Raw genomic sequence first — 16,448 nt, 5'->3', positions numbered from 1 at the left:
AAACAAATCTAGGCAGGAACTGGTAGGAGGGTACCACCCAGGACCTTTCACAAAAAAAGTCACTCAAATCCTTCAATTTCAAATATTTGAAAATTTAGGTTTCTATGTGGTATTATTATATCCCATATTGAATAGAATTCACTTTATATGCTAGAGGATAAATAATGCTAAATTTCAACTCACGATGGATATTATACTTTGCTAAATTAGAAGCCGAGCTTCTTATTTAGGTTTCATATATTTTTCCTAAAGATGTTCAGTAAAAGAGAAAAATTATGCAACAAATTTTATTTAGCATAGTCAGTCCCAACATTCAGCACAAAAAGAGTTTACAGAGGATAGAAAGTGCATTAATAAAAGCCAGTCTTTACCAAAAGAAAACAGAAAATATATTATTGATTCAAAATATTTTACACTTGAATGATAAACTGCAATAACTTATTCTGGGCACCTACTGATATAAGAGAAAGGAAGAGAAGAAAAGAATGCTTTAGAAGAGCTCAATCTCCAGCTGGTATCAGAGGAGTCAGTAGAGGTCACTGAGACCGGCAGTCTTTCTTGCTTTCTGCATTAGTGCCCTCAGCTGGAACTGTTTACGAGACAGAAGACGTACATGCTGTGAAGGGGGAAAAAGTTTCAACAGTTTAGACTGGCTCTGATCCAGGCCCAGGCATGAACTATCAGACAGTTTGTAACCTAGGTGGGAGCTAAGAACCTAAACTCATATCAACTTTCCTTTGGAGCCAATACTTTATTACATGTGGCTTTTTAAACTCACTGGATTGATGCTGGCAGGTTGTGTTAAGGAAAGTAGTCTTCTGAGACCCTACAAAGGCCTTCTTCACAGGGAAAGCACCACATTGCAGGATCTGGCTCAGGAGTTCAAGCTGCACTTGAGACAACCAAGATGGCAGGGAAACTTGTACTGTGATCCTAACAAAAGTTACAAAAAACTTTTGTACAAACTGTGACTGTTTGTCCCCACTTGGCTAAAAAAGGGGAAGGGCAAGGATGAGTATAGCACAAGGCCAGCTTTTGTCCAGTGCCTGGCAAACAGCATACCTCTCTTGCCTCTCCATGTGTATCTTTCCCTAGGCTATGCCACCCAAGCAGGGGACAGTGTACAGAAAGGAAGTCCTCTCTAGGGTCCCAGCTATTCATGTGCTTGCACCAGGTCCAAGAGTGGTTTGGCCACACACTCATAGTAAGATAGGCAAGATCAGCAAGCAACCTGACCAGCCTCGCATGTGCACTGAAGCATCAGCAGCAGCTGTATTGAATATCCAAAGGCTGCTATTATTCCTAAAGCCATGCTCTTCATGACCCAACAGAGAGAAGTAGCCAAACTTGGCTTACAGATCTTCATGTCTGTACAATAGCATTAAGCCTGGAATAACCTTTATTCAGAAGGGCTCTATAACCAGCAGGGCAAACCCAATACTTCGCAAGGCTGTTTGATCTGGGAAAACAGGTATAAAACTATGCAAGTCTAAGAAAATTAACAGAGGAAAAAAACAAAAACACTAAGGGTGGGGCAGTCAATGATCTCAGTTTAAATGATGTGACCTGAAAGAATCGATGGAAATCTGACTGTACCTCATGATCCACCCAGGCACAGTAGTAAGAGAGAAGGATTACATTCAGCTTGATGCTATCTTGTGGGGTGGGGAACTGCAGCCACTAGCCCACTTTTCTTCCCCTACTCAGATGATTCTCAGCCCCTTCTGTAGGTGGGAAGACACTGCTCACAGCCATTTATCTCACTTGCTCTCTTTTGGAAAGACAAAGAATTTTAACCCATCTCCTACAGAGAAACCCTCTTGATCTGTGGTTTTCAAGGTCAGTGTCTCTAAAACACATGTTCCAAAACCCTGGAAAGCAGAGCGAGGAAGACATACCTTCAGGAAGACGTCCAGGTCTATTACTCCCCGCCTCAAGGCTTCTCCCAGGTAAAAGATAGTGTCTTCAATAGCATTTTCCTCTGCATACAGATTTAGGATCTGTTTGTATAGTGGGGCTGTGGGAATGATAACTTCATCAATATCATTGTTTTCAGATTGATTTTCCATTTTCTCCAGAGCAGAACTGAGTTCTTCATCCTTCTTTCTCAAAAGTTCTATGTTTTTATCAACCTCAGCCTGAAAACAGAATAGTCCAAGCATGATGATTTTATACTAATTGTAATTATCTGCCTGTCAGACATCTACAATTCAACTTCACAGAAAGACTTGCTAATAAAACAACACTTAAACAACTCATGGATGAGATTCATGTACCACATTAGTCAAAGTTAGAGGAAAAGGTGTGCTCTAGCATGCTGAGTGAAAACAGGAGATGCTGAGCTGAGCACTTTTGGTGGCAGTGATAAAGCTTGTCACTTACCAGTGACAAATGATACTGCAAACTAAGCCATCAGACAGGACACTTTCCAGCAGGAGGTTCCTTACATGAAAATCACAAAGGAGGTCCTTCTTTCAAAACAAGTGGGCATTTGCCTCAGAGGAATAACTTTCCCCAGTCTGTACAGACAATTTAACACATAGAACTCCCAACAGTTGAACTTTATTCACAAGATACAGCAGGTGGTGGTTGCAGGCTCTGAACTGTACTGGTGTCACTTTCCTGAACTTTTGAAAATAGCTGGCTATTGAGAAGCTCACTTTACACACTAGAACCATTTTATTAGAGTAATGTGTACATACAAATCACTTTCTCCAAAGCCCTCAAACACTTAATAACTCTTTACCCTTTCATCAAAAATGTACACTTGCTGAAACAAATTCTCCATCACAGGAATGAAAGTGAAGAGTGAAGCTGGCACTCAAATTATGCTAGTGCCTCTACATCACTAAACAAAAGAAGTCACAGGGCTGACTTACATTGACTCTTCAGGGCACAGCAGTCTGATAAAAATGTGAGAAAGCTTAAGAGCTAAAGGTTGCATACTCTATGGGTTATTAAGTTAGAAGGGCTCACCAAAGATACTTTAAATATAGTTCAAACAACATTTGGAAACAAAAAAGAACTGACCCTTAAGTTTGCACCCAGGGTCTGCAGATCTTTATCACGACTTAGAGCTCTCTCAAATTCTTATTTCCTAGTAACTGTCTGGTAACATCAAGCACTCAAACAGTCCTCCTTTGGGTGAAAACATTATCCCCCGGGGTGAAGGTGCAAGCAGAAATCCTCTACATACATCCACTCCCCAATCAAAGACTACATTCCAACCACAGGCTGCTTTTTTTTTTTTTTTTTAACAAAGCTGTAGAGGAGCTATGTGAAAATGCTTAAAGGCGTGTATAATTTTCTGAACTCTTAACTATACCCACAATGTTCAGGGTAACCACAGTACATACAGAACACTTTGCCATGGCTACGATTCAATCTAAATAGTGCAACTATTCAATGAGTTACTTACTACTTCTTGATCTAAACGGGTAACCATCTCTTCCAGTTTCTGGTGACCTTTTTTCAGGTCTTCCTCTGTTCGTTTCAAGGCATTGAGCTCTGCCTGGGCACGATCCATTTCCTCCTTCATCCGCCATCTCAGTTTGTCACTGACTGCTGAGATGAGAGAGGCTCGGATAGTGTCCTCGCTGATTGTGCCATCCCTACTGGGACCTGCAGGAGAAAAAGGCAGAAACACTTGCTTATTTCCCAATCTCTTTCTATTCCTTTCACAAGAGCCATGACAAAACAGAACAAAATATGAGTCAACACTTTCAAAGTGCGAGGAAAGAAAAATTTTATGTCACAACTTCATAAAACATAGCATTTAAAATCTGAGTTGATTTAGAAATACTTTCCCTGCAAGAGATTACTATTAATCCATATTTACCCACTTTCTTGCCTTAACAGCCCAAACAATTAGCTATTTTCTCAATGAGGCAGAGGCTATATCCCTACAGATTACAGTTATTCCTAAATCTCCAACAAATGGGACAACAAATTTATACCAAGGTAAAACATTTGATTCAGGTCAAGTCTATTCTCAGGCTTTACTGCTAAGCTGAAGGAGGAAGGAACCCACTCTAGAGGCCAGTAAGACTGAGAATGGGCAGAGTTTCCTTAAACTAATATACAGGTTAACATGGCTTCCCTTCTGTAAGACTTTTACTCCTTTACCCTTTACGAAAAGAACAGGAAAGAGCAGATGTGCAAAAGAGAATGCCATCCAAAAAATTCAACATCTGATAACATTCTGTTTATTGTCAGATTCTTTTCTCTCCTAAATGTACCTTCCTAATCAGTGTCTTATATAAAACTTACTCCTCAGATATTTTCTTCAGAAGGTCCTCCCTTTTAACATAAGTATGGATACTCTTTATGACTGTCAGTGTTCTTTAGTTAGGGTCCTAAATCAGCAAATGATAAATGGTATTTTGATTTTCAATTATGTTTGATGATGGAATACACATGGGGAATTATACTTACCTTTATTGCTTATAATGAATAAAGAATGATTACAGATTAACAGAAAGTATCGCTTCCACTTTGAGCTGAAAACTGTTATCACCTTGACGCTGAGTTCTGCTTACTAGGGGGAAAAAACCCCCTTCAAGTCCGTTTGTAAAAATGTACCCAGAGTCTCACCACTCATGTTCCCATCCATTATAGGCTCCTTCCTGGTACCATGCAAAGTTGACTGTTTCTATAAGGAAACTGCACTGTCCAAACTACACCGCAACCAGCGCCACCTGTGCTCTTCAGCGTCCTATCTGATCACAACTCTCGCTATTCCATACACTGGTCTGGTCACTCTACTTTTTGTGGTTTTTGATTCGTAAAGTTGTTTTCTCCCAGAAGCTGGTCCATACCCAGGATACCCTGGGTGCTTTTCTGGGCTTTTGTAAATGACACTGGGAGACCTTGGAGTTCTCAGGTGTTATAGGTTTCAAAAAAAGAGTCTAAATCTAGAGTTGTGTTTTTTTTCCCATCTTTTTCTTGTTTCCACCACAGAAGAACTATTTTTTTTTTGACTTGGGTTCTATTCTTCTAAAGTGAGTAAAGACAGGGTCTCCCATGGCCAGGTTTTCCTGAAGAGTGTCCTTCGTCCATCTGTCCTAGGGACACTGCTTGTACATGGTGAAAGGAAAAGCCCAGTATCAGACTCTCCTGCTAAGAGTCCTCTTTCCTGTTAGAAACCTCCTGCTGAGGAGAGCCCAAACAGTATCCATCCTCCAGTGTTTACAAAGAGGCAATTAATACTTCTGATTGATTGTTAAAATACAAATCCATACATTATATGCTTTTCAGAGTTCACTTCTGATTTTACAAAAATATGTCAGCTTATTATTTCGTATTTCTGAGAAGCAAAACTATTAACTTTAAGACAATGTGTGCTTTGGAATTCAGAGTTGTAAAGCCAGAGGGCAACCTGAGGTCTTGTTTTTCACATCCCTGGCCTCTCAACACCTGACTTTTCCAAAGTGTTCTCATCAATTTACCAGCTACTGTATCACCTCTGGGCTCATTCCACTCACATTTTCCTATTGTTTTCCTCTCTGACCACCTCTTTATTCACAACCTCCTGTATAGACACTGGGATGACTCTATCAACCTCCCCAAATTCATCAATTCTTATCTCCACTCATTCCTTTCCGTACCTTCGACCTCCCTTTCTTCCACTCCTGGTCCCAGTATCTCCCCCCAGTCCCAACTCCTTGCCCATCTCTCTTAGTCCTGTATACAGGCTGCCTGCCATGGCAGCCTCTCTCATTCTGTCAGATCACCAGGACTTCTAATTCCAAAGGCCTCGCCTGCCATAACCTAACCCAAATCCTCAGTCCTTTGGATTCTTTCTTAAAGCCTTAAGCCCTCCTTTTACCATTTTCCCACAAAGGCAAAAAAAATCCTCAGAACATCTTCAAAGATTGAAACCACCAGATGGGAGTCTTCCACTCTCTTCTCCCATTCTGCTTTGGAACACGAATCCTAACCCTTTAATTATGTGCTTCACTCCTCACCATTCAAAAGTACTCGCCTCCCTTTCTCAGCAAGACAACTTGCTTTTCCTCTCAGTATGATTTAAAGACTTAGCTGTTTTAGGCAAAACATTCTCTGATATAAATTGCACCAATGTTTCCTTAGGTCGGTCTCCCAAGGCAATAGAAATAAAAATGAAAATAAACAAATGGGACCTAATCAAACTTACAAGCTTTTGCACAGCAAAGGAAACCATAAGCAAACCGAAAAGACAACCTACAGAATGGGAGAAAATATTTGCAAAAGATGTGACCAACAAGGGCTTAAAATTTCCAAAATATACAAACAACTCATATAACTCAACAACAAAAAAACAAACAACCCAATCAAAAATTGGGCAGAAGACCTAAATAGACATGTCTCCAAAGAAGACATACAGGTGGCCAATAGGCACATGAAAAGATGCTCAACATCGCCAATTATTAGAGAAATGCAAATCAAAACTACAATGAGGTATCACCTCACACCAGTCAGAATGGCAATCATTAAAAAGTCTACAAATAACAAATGCTATAGAGGGTGTGGAGGAAAGGGAACCCTCCCACACTGTTGGTGGGAATGTAAGTTGGTGCAGCCACTGTGGAAAACTAAAAATAGAATTACCATATGATCCAGCAATCCTACTCCTGGGCATATATCCAGACAAAACTATAATTCAAAAACATAACATGCACCCCTTTGTTCATAGCAGCACTATTTACAATAGGCAAGACATGGAAACAACCTAAATGTCCATCAACAGATGAATGGATAAAGAAGATGTGGTACAATATATACAATGGAATACTACTCAACCATAAAAAAAAACACGAAATAATGCCATTTACAGCAACATGGATGCAACTAGAGATTATTATACTAAGTGAAGTAAGTCAGAGAAAGACAAATACCATGTGATATCACTTATATGTGGAATCTAAAATATGACACAAATGAACCTATCTATGAAACAGAAACAGAGTCAGGGACATATAGAATAGACTGGTGGTTGCCAAGGGGGAGGGGAGTGGGAGAAGATAGGAGTGGGAGTTTGGGATTAGCAGATGCAAACTAGTATATATAGAATGGATAAACAAGGTCCTACTGTATAGCACAGGGAATTATAATCAATATCCTGTAATAAACCATAATGGAAAAGAATATGAAAAAGAATGTATGTATAACTGAGTCACTTTGCTTATTAAGTCATCAATCAACTATACTTCAATTAAAAAAAAAAGACCAAAAAAAAATGACTTAGCTGTTTATTTGTACAGAATTTATGCCAAACCAAAATCTCTAGTTTCTTATATCGCACTATTAAGTCCTAAGTGAGAGCAAAAAGGGGTAATTTCTACAAGTTTAGAATTTTGTGCCCAAAGGATGATTTACAAAATAATGACTAGTGGAGATGGTATTTCATTAAATCCCCATTTTATGATAAAGATGCATTAACAATAGGAATTTTAAAACTTGTTTCTAAAAGAACTTTCTTATTATATCCTATATGAAATGGTTCCTGTGAGATACAACAAACCTTCTCCCAGAGATTGGGGAACCCAAATTATATGAATATGGTTAGGTATTCAAATGTGTGGTCAATCATATGCAGCAGTTAGTGTCCCATTTATCTGTGTAGGAGTTATCTGAACTAATACAAGCCTAAGGGTCTTTTTTAGTCTGGATTTTTCACACACAAACATATCAACAAACTTTGTTAAAATTACATTAAAATGAATCAAGGGACTTTCCTGGTGGCACAGCAGTTAAGACTCCAAGCTCCCAATGCAGGGGGCCCGGGTTCAATCCCTGGTCAGGGAACTACATCCCACATGCATGCTGCAACTAAGAGTTCACATACCACAGCTACGGAGCTTGCTGGCCACAAGTGAGGAGCACATGTGCCACAACTAAGACCCGGCAAACCCAATAAATAAATAAGTATTATAAATAAATAAATAAATAAAATGAATCAAGTTATACTGATGGTGAATTTTCAAAAACCAATTTTAAAAAACACACTTAAATCCTGGAATTTACATTCTACTTCTCTTATAAAATACGTTAAGGCAAATGCTACAATACAGGACCAAATAAGTCCTTCCAAATAAGTCTCCAGCTAAAGCCATTAACAGTCAAAATGGGAATCAAGCTGAGGCAGCAGTCACCTGGCTTTCTATAAAGGTCACAGTTCACCCGAGGAGGCTAGAAATGCCAAGGTTAGACCTAGTCCTCTCCTCTACCACACATAGACCTTATTATACAGTATATTTGAACACTAAATCCATCTACTTTCTAAAGAAACAAACTGTAAGATCTGAAATGTGAATGCCAAGAGAAAAACCCAGATTAAAGTTCAAAATTGAATGAACCATGACACTTTAAGAGGTTGTTTATATAAACAAGTAAGAAAAACATTTGGGGGCTTCCCTAGTGGTGCAGGGGTTGAGAATCTGCCTGCCAATGCAGGGGACACGGGTTCGAGCCCTGGTCTGGGAGATCCCACATGCCGCGGAGCAACTGCGCCCGTGAGCCACAACTGCTGAGCCTGCGCGTCTGGAGCCTGTGCTCCGCAACAGGAGAGGCCGCGATAGTGAGAGGCCCGCGCACCACGATGAAGAGTGGCCCCCGCTTGCCGCAACTAGAGAAAGCCCTCGCACAGAAACGAAGACCCAACACAGCCCCCCCGCAAAAAAAAAAAAAAAAGAAAAAAGAAAAACGTTTGGTAGAAGATTCTTATTCTTGATCACTCTTCAAACAAAAAAAAATTTTTTTTTCTCAAACGTCTTAAGAGAAATTTTAATATTCTTTATACCTGCTATAACAAGCCTTGGATTAGTGAGTTTGTGGCAAACTGCCATACCTCAAGTCCCCACACATTCGTTGACCTTTACTCATGCAGAGTCGGATTTCAGAAGTGCCCTTCTACAATTCCAGATTAGCAGCAATTGAAAAGGTAACATAGATTTTGAGAAACAATCCTGAACAAAAACTTCATTTAAATGTCAGATAGGATCCAATCACTAAACTTAATCCTTAGGAAATAAGACGATTTTTCTACTATTAGGAAACCAATACTCTACTCAGTGGATCTGATAATTCAATGAATAATTTAGGCCAGTATCTTCAAAGTACACTGGCATACACTACCTGATTTTAGACCATCTTTAAACACTTAAAGATAATCAGTTTTATTTATCTCCTAACAGTACTTACTGATGAGCATTACTTCCTACAACTCAAAAAGGAGCTCATTTATATTAGAGAAAGAACCCACGGTAACCCCAAAGAAAAATACAAAATAACTAAACAGTAACTTTTCTGATCTTACCTCTAACCAGCAAAGTGAATCACTTGCCCCCACCCCCAGCATTTTTCCTTCCTGAAGTTACTTGCTCAAGACCCACATAATGATCTTTGGTCGGGCATTTGTGCTACAGAGCAAACTATGGAGCCTAAGCAATCTGAAACGGAAGATTATTGACCCATCTACTGAGAAACTGGGTCAAGCCCATGTGGATCACTGGATCAAGCCCATGTGGATCACTGGATCAAGCCCGTATTACTTCCTTTTAGAATAAAAACAGAAAATCAGGTCAATCTCTGAAATAGGAGAAACATTTCAAACAACTATATGAGCAGAGCCATTCTGATTTGTGCTATTAAACACAAATCAGGCAAATTCATTAAGCTGCTTACAAAAGGCTTTTATTTATAGTCTATGAATATATAAACTTCTAATACTACTGGCCAGGCTCTGGGCGGGCTATGGAACTTTCTTCCAAAGAAATCAGGGGACCTCAATTTACCTTTTAAACACTATTAGAGCAGTACTCTTTAAACTCTAGAAAGTTTCTATTACCACAATCAATGAGAAAAAGAAAAACATCAGCAGGTTTACACTTCTTGAAAATAAACACACAGCACAAAGATTTAGATTAATTTACATAACAATTCAAGTTTCAAAAGCAGAGGTTAACTATAGACCTTATTAAAATAGATGCCAAAGTAGTAACTACTTCAAAAAAGAAATGGTGCTACAAAATCATTCAACTATCATAATCATGAAAGATGCTACTAGCAGGCTTAAGCACAAAGGCCAATTAATCTGAAGGACAGATTCCATCCTTTAAAACAAAATGGGTCAGAATCAAAGTCATACCTTAAAATTATTTTGTGAACAAGAACAATTTAAGAATCTACCACGTTAAAGAACAAAACTGGAGGTATCATGCTCCCTGATTTCAAACTACACTACAAAGCTTTTCAGTAATCAAAACAGTATGGTACTGGCATAAAAACAGGCACATAGATCAACTGGATAGAACAGAGAGCCCAGAAATAAACCCACACTTATATGGTCAATTAATCTATGATAAAGGAGGCAAGAATACAGAATGGGGAAAAGACAGCCTCTTCAATAAATGGTTTTGGGAAAACTGGACAGCTGCATGCAAAAGAAACTGGACTTTCTCACACTATATACAAAAATAAACTCAGAATGGGTTAAAATTAAATGTAAGACCTGAAACCATAAGACTCCTAGAAGAAAACATAGGCAGTACTAGGGATGTAATAATGTACAACATGATTAATATAATTAACACTGCTATATTTTATTTATTTTTGTTTGTTTATTCATTTATTTATTTATGGCTGCCTTGGGTTTTCACTGCTGCGCACAGGCTTAGCTGCGGCGAGCAGGGGCTACTCTTCATTGTGGTGCGCGGGCTTCTCATTGCAGTGGCTTCTCTTGTTGCGAAGCAAGGGCTCTAGGAGCACAGGCTTCAGTAGTTGTGGCACGCGGGCTCAGTAGTTGTGCTTCGTGGGCTCTAGAGCGCAAGCTCAGTAGTTGTGGTGCACGGGTTTAGCTGTTCCGCGGCATGTGGGATCTTCCTGGACCAGGGATCGAACCCGTGTCCCCTGCACTGGCAGGTGGATTATTAACCACTGCACCACCAGGGAAGTCCTACTATATGTTATATAGGAAAGTTGTTAAGAGTAAATCCTAAAGAGTTCTCATCACAAAGAAAAAAATTTTTTTTTTTGTATCTATAGGAGATGACAGATGTTCACTAAACTTACTGTGGTAATCATTTCATGATGTATGTAAGTCAAATCATTATGCTGTACACCTTAAACTTATACAGTGCTGTAAGTCAATTATATCTCAATACAACTGTAAGAAAAAAAAGTTAAAAAAAAAAAAACATAGGGAGTACTCTGACATTGGTCTTAATATTTTTTTGGATATGTCTCTTCAGGCAAGGGAAACAAAAGCAAAAAAAAAACCCCCAAAAACCAAAAAAACAAAAACAAACAAAAAAACCAAATAGGAGACTACATCAAACTAAAAAAGCTTTTGACCAGCAAAGGAAACTATCAACAAAATGAAAACGCAGCCTACTGAATGGGAGAAGATAGCTGCAAAAAATATCCGATAAGGGGTTAATATCCAAAATATACAAAGAACTCATACAACTCAACATCAAAAAACCAAACGGCCTGATTAAAAAATGGGCAGAGAACCTGAATAGTTTTCCAAAGAAGGCATACAGATGGCCAACAGGCACATGAAAAGATGCTCAACATCACTAATCATCAGGGAAATGCAATCAACACCACAATGAGATATCACCTCACACCTGTCAGAATGGCTATTATCAAAAAGAAAACAAATAACAAATGTTGGTGAGGATGTGGAGAAAAGGGAACCCGTGTACACTGCTAGAAGGAATGCAAAATGGTGCAGCCACTATGGAAAACAGTATGGAGGTTCCTCAAAAAATTAAAAATAAAACTACCATATGACCTAGCAATTCCACTTCTGGGTATTTTTCTGAAGAAAACAAGAACAGTCATTCGAAAAGATATATGCACCCCCGTGTACCGCAGCATTATTTACAATAGCCAAGACACGGAAGGGAGCAACCTAAGTGTCCATCCATAGATGAATGGATGCCCCTCCTCAGCGTATGTGACCACATCCTCTGTCCCCACACTGGTCCGAGCCACCATCTCAGACCCGGATTCTTGCAGTGGTCTCCTCGGGGTGGGGAGCTCCGCTGCCACCCTTCCTTCCCGGGGTCTGGCACAGAGGCATCTGTTAAAATAGCAATCAGATCAGATCACTCCTCTGCTCAAAGCCTGCCTGTGGCTCCGCAGCTCACGTAGAGGAAAAGCCACAGGCCTCCCCCTGACCCACAAGGGCCTACTTGAGCCAGCCCTGTTTCCCCTCCGACCCCATCTCTCTGTGCACCCCTCACTCACACCACTGGGCTCTCTGCAGTCCCTTGAACCATAAACACACTCCCACCTCAAAGTATAAGGCACAAAAGCCTTTTTCCAGTCTTGGAGAGAACTCTTCAGGCAGAGGCAACAGCAGTGAACAGATCTCCAGGTCACCATCCAAGCGAGCAGAGCGTGGATGGGGCTGAAACAGCAAACCAGTGTGTTGGGGCTCAAGGAGTGGCAGGAGGCCAGTAGTGTGAGCAAGGTGGATACAGAGGAGGTGAGAACAGAATGCAGTCCTCACCCTCCAGGTCTTCCTGTGCCCCTCTTTCGTTTGAATGTTCCTAGGTAGCATTTATCTCCATCTGGTACATTGTATACTATGCTGTAACTTTGTTTTCTGTCTTCCCCCATTGAAATGTAAACTCCATGAAGGCAGGAAGTTACTTTGTGTTGTTCTTACTCCTGGAATGTAGCAAGCACTCAGTAAATATATGTTGAATGACTAAATGAATAAACAAATAACTGAAGAAAAAAACAGATGAATGGATAAAGAAAATGTGGTAAGGGCTTTCCTGGTGGCACAGTGGTTAAGAATCTGCCTGCCAATGCAGGGTACACAGGTTCAAGCCCTGGTCTGGGAAGATCCCACATGTGGCAGAGCAACTAAGCCCGTGCGCCACAACTACTGAGCCTGTGCTCTAGAGCCCGTGAGCCACAACTACTGAGCCCACGGGCCACAACTACTGAAGCCCACGTGCCTAGAGCCCATGCTCCGCAACAAGAGAAGCCACTGCAATGAGAAGCCCGTGCACTGCAACAAAGAGTAGCCCCCGCTCGCCACAGCTAGCGAAAGCCCACGCGCAGCAACAAAGACCCAACGCAGCCAAACATAAATAAATAAATTAATTAATTAAAAAAAGAAAAAAAAAGAAAATGTGGTATGTATTTGTGTGTATGCATGTGTGTGATGTACTGATGGTACATCCTCTGATGAACTTCATAAAGGAGCCAATTTGTCCACTGACTTTCTTCACACGTATATTCATAACATGTAGAGGTTTCGTTGAGTGGGACCACACTTTTCTGGGTACCATACTGGACCACACTCTAGTAACATTCTTGAACATTTGCTTGATAGTGGCATGTGGGATCTTTGCTGCAGCGCATGGGCTTCTCTCTAGTTGTGGCGCGCGGGTTTTCTCTTCTTTAGTTGTGGCGTGCAGGCTCTAGGGTGCATGGGCTCTGTAGTTGTGGTGTGCAGGTTCCAGAGAGTGTGGACTCTGTAGTTTGCAGCACGTGGGCTCTAGTTGAGGTGCGCAAGCTCAGTAGTTGTGGCATGCGGGCTTAGTTGCCCCGTAGAACATGGGATCTTAGTTCCCTGACCAGGGATTGATCCCACATCACCTGCATTGCAAGGCAGATTCTTTATCACTGGACCACCAGGGAAGTCCCAATAAATCTTAAATCTTTCTTAATTTGGATTAAAATATCAAACAACTTCATCACTCCCAGATCACTGCCACCTGGGTACACCACCAGCACATCAGGGTCTGACAGAGAGTGCTATGCATGAATCAAGGTAGAGTGACTGGTCCCTCATGCCACTCTTCCCTATCCAATAGAGTTTGGAATTCTGCATGGGAATGCCCAGCTGGGGACCAAAGCTTTTCTTGAATGCCCGTCTTTCAGCCCTGAAAACATACAGATGACCAATATCCATACCTGCTTCTGCTGTATTCTGGCATGTGCTATTAAGAGAACAAACAAGTATTAATGTTGTCTCCTAAACTTATTCTTTGTAACTTGGTGGCGGTCAAGTAGTTTTAAACCTTTAAAATCAGAGTTCAAGTTCTCTTATAGTTTTGGCAATGCCAACTTGGTAAAAGTTATATGCCACTCCTAACAAAAATGTTTTACTCTTAAGAAACATAATTGAATCTGAAGAAACAGAAATTTAAATTTTTAAGTTTTTTAGATATCAAGAAAAGTTTACCTTCCTTCTGATGCTTTTGTTGATATATAATGCCTACAATGGGCAGAAAATCTAAGGAAAACTGTCCAAATTCCACATCTTTTCCCACTGATCTTCCAGTAGAAAATGTTTTTGCTAGTCACTTGCAAAGATGATATACAAAAAATACACCTGGGACTTCCCTGGTGGCGCAGTGGTTAAGAATCCGCCTGCCAATGCAGGGGACATGGGTTCCATCCCTGGTCCAGGAAGATCCCACATGCCACGGAACAACTAAGCCCGTGCGCCACAACTACTGACCCTGCGCTCTAGAGCCCGAGTGCCACAACTACTTGAGCCCACACACCGCAACTACTGAAGCCCACGCGCTTTCGGGCCTGCGTGCCGCAACTACTGAGCCCGTGTGCTGCAACTACTGAAGCCTGTGCGCTTAGAGCCCATGCTCCGCAACAAGAGAAGCCACCACAATGAGAAGCCCGAGCACCGCAACGAAGAGTAGCCCCCGCTCGCTGCAACTAGAGAAAGCCCACGTGAAGCAACAAAGACCCAACGCAGCCAAAAAAACAAAACAAAAAGAACACCTGGTCTTACAGTAACTTCAACGAAGAATTTAAGTTATAGCTCACAACTTTTCCCTCATTAAATAATACAAATAAATTAAAATATCACTGCAGTTGCCCAGACCTGATGGAAAAGCACCACCAACAGGTTTTCCACTATTCAACAGCTGCCTTCACTGCTTAGTCAATGCCCTCAGTGAGCACCAATCTCATGAAGGTGGTTTTAAAAGTCAGGTTAGGCAGGAAGCTGTCTGCCAAGTAACAAAAAAGCTATAAAAAGACATGACAAAACAAATTCTCTGATTATCATTCTTTTAAAGGTTGTTGTTCAAAATCTACATGTAATGGAGTCAGAAAGAGCTGTTTTAAGTCCCAAGATCTGCATCAATCCTCAGTCTTCTGCAATATTTCAGAAGAGACTGCTATTAAGAATCTAATCTCTATTACTTCTTTTTTTTTTTTTCCCAACCTCACTGCATAGCATGTGAAATCTTGGGATCTTAGTTCCCCGACCAGGGATCGAACCCTTGCCCCCTGCAGTGGAAGTGCGGAGTTTTAACCACTGGACCGCCAGGGAAGTTGCCTCTATTACTTCACTTTAAGTGGTTCTTTTACTTCAATATTGTTGGAGATGGTTAAAAATCAACACTTGCACAGGTATCCACATCAATAATAAGACATGAGTTAATTAATGATGCCTTGAAACAGGTGTTTGTTTTACCTCATAAAATCAAAATCTTTAAAGTGAAACTATCAAGTTCCACAAAGGACAAATAACCACTTTCATTCTTTCTCATGGCCTTAGTAGCACAGAGAATAATAGCACAAATCCTGATGGCCACTGACAGACTGAGAAAATGTTGACTCTTTGTGAACTCTAACATTCAGATGATACTTTTATGTTTCTGCTTTCCTTTATGACAATTTTGAAGTTCAACAGTGTTTTGCACAATGTACTACTAAAACAAGTAGGCAAGCAACAAAGGGTAGAAAAACAACATACATTAAAAGGATATCCTAGATTATCATAAAATGATAATTTGTTTCTAGCCTTTCTAAGAAAGTACTCTTAAAAGTACAATAAAATATTAATTGCTTTGATTCTTGTTCTAAAAACAAACATTAGATTTGATTTAAAACGTACCATTTTCTCCATATTCCTATTTTTTTGATGTATGGATATCATCTATTCTAAGTTATAAAATGCTTCATACCTATTGTAGTGAAATGAGTTAACATAAAAAACATCTTTAGGAACTGAGGTTCTCTACAAATCAAATACTATCATCTCAGTGAGAAACAGGGTAACAAATAGCACTATTCCTATTTTACTGATGATGCCTGAGCCATAATGGAGAGCTTAACAAGATTTAGTGTGTTTTGCTTGTGGATTAATGATCTCGCATCATCAGGTTTCTAACTCAAGCATTTAAATTACATTGTTAAAAAAAGAGCTATATTACAGAAGGATGAGAACATTTTTAAAAAACAAAACCATTGCCACTCGAATCTCAATAATTAGAATGCATCAACGACAAAAACAGCTGAAGAAAATGCTCTTTTTGGGGGAAGGGGAGATATTTACAGCGATCTCAGGATGCTTACAATTGATCAGAAAATGTAACAGAAAAGTAAACTTCACAAGATTCTACATTCAGACACTCAGTAAAATATTTAGATGAACTTCTATATATCAAGCACTGTTCTAGGTGTTGGGC

General features: G+C 40.1%; 1 protein-coding gene across 3 annotated transcripts in view; it reads right to left on the bottom strand.

The window, feature by feature from the left end:
* Positions 1-273: 273 nt before the first annotated feature.
* The window catches only part of TSG101 (tumor susceptibility 101), a 49,559-nt gene continuing 33,384 nt past the window's right edge, over positions 274-16,448 (bottom strand). For 2 of the 3 annotated variants that reach the window (XM_007174837.3, XM_007174838.3), the window contains 3 exons: positions 3,419-3,621; positions 1,899-2,138; positions 274-616 (listed from right to left, as the gene is read on the bottom strand). In XM_007174837.3, the coding sequence (XP_007174899.1) occupies positions 527-616; positions 1,899-2,138; positions 3,419-3,621 (533 nt within the window). In that variant the 3' untranslated portion in view covers positions 274-526. Of the gene's footprint in view, positions 617-662; positions 934-1,898; positions 2,139-3,418; positions 3,622-16,448 lie in introns of those variants that run through there. The other variant, XM_057553473.1, reaches the window with a different exon arrangement.

Source organism: Balaenoptera acutorostrata, chromosome 9 (assembly GCF_949987535.1).
Source record: "Balaenoptera acutorostrata chromosome 9, mBalAcu1.1, whole genome shotgun sequence".
Taxonomy (NCBI): domain Eukaryota; kingdom Metazoa; phylum Chordata; class Mammalia; order Artiodactyla; family Balaenopteridae; genus Balaenoptera; species Balaenoptera acutorostrata.
The sequence above is the reverse complement of the archived record's forward strand: the minus strand, read 5'-3'. Positions and strand labels throughout refer to the sequence as shown.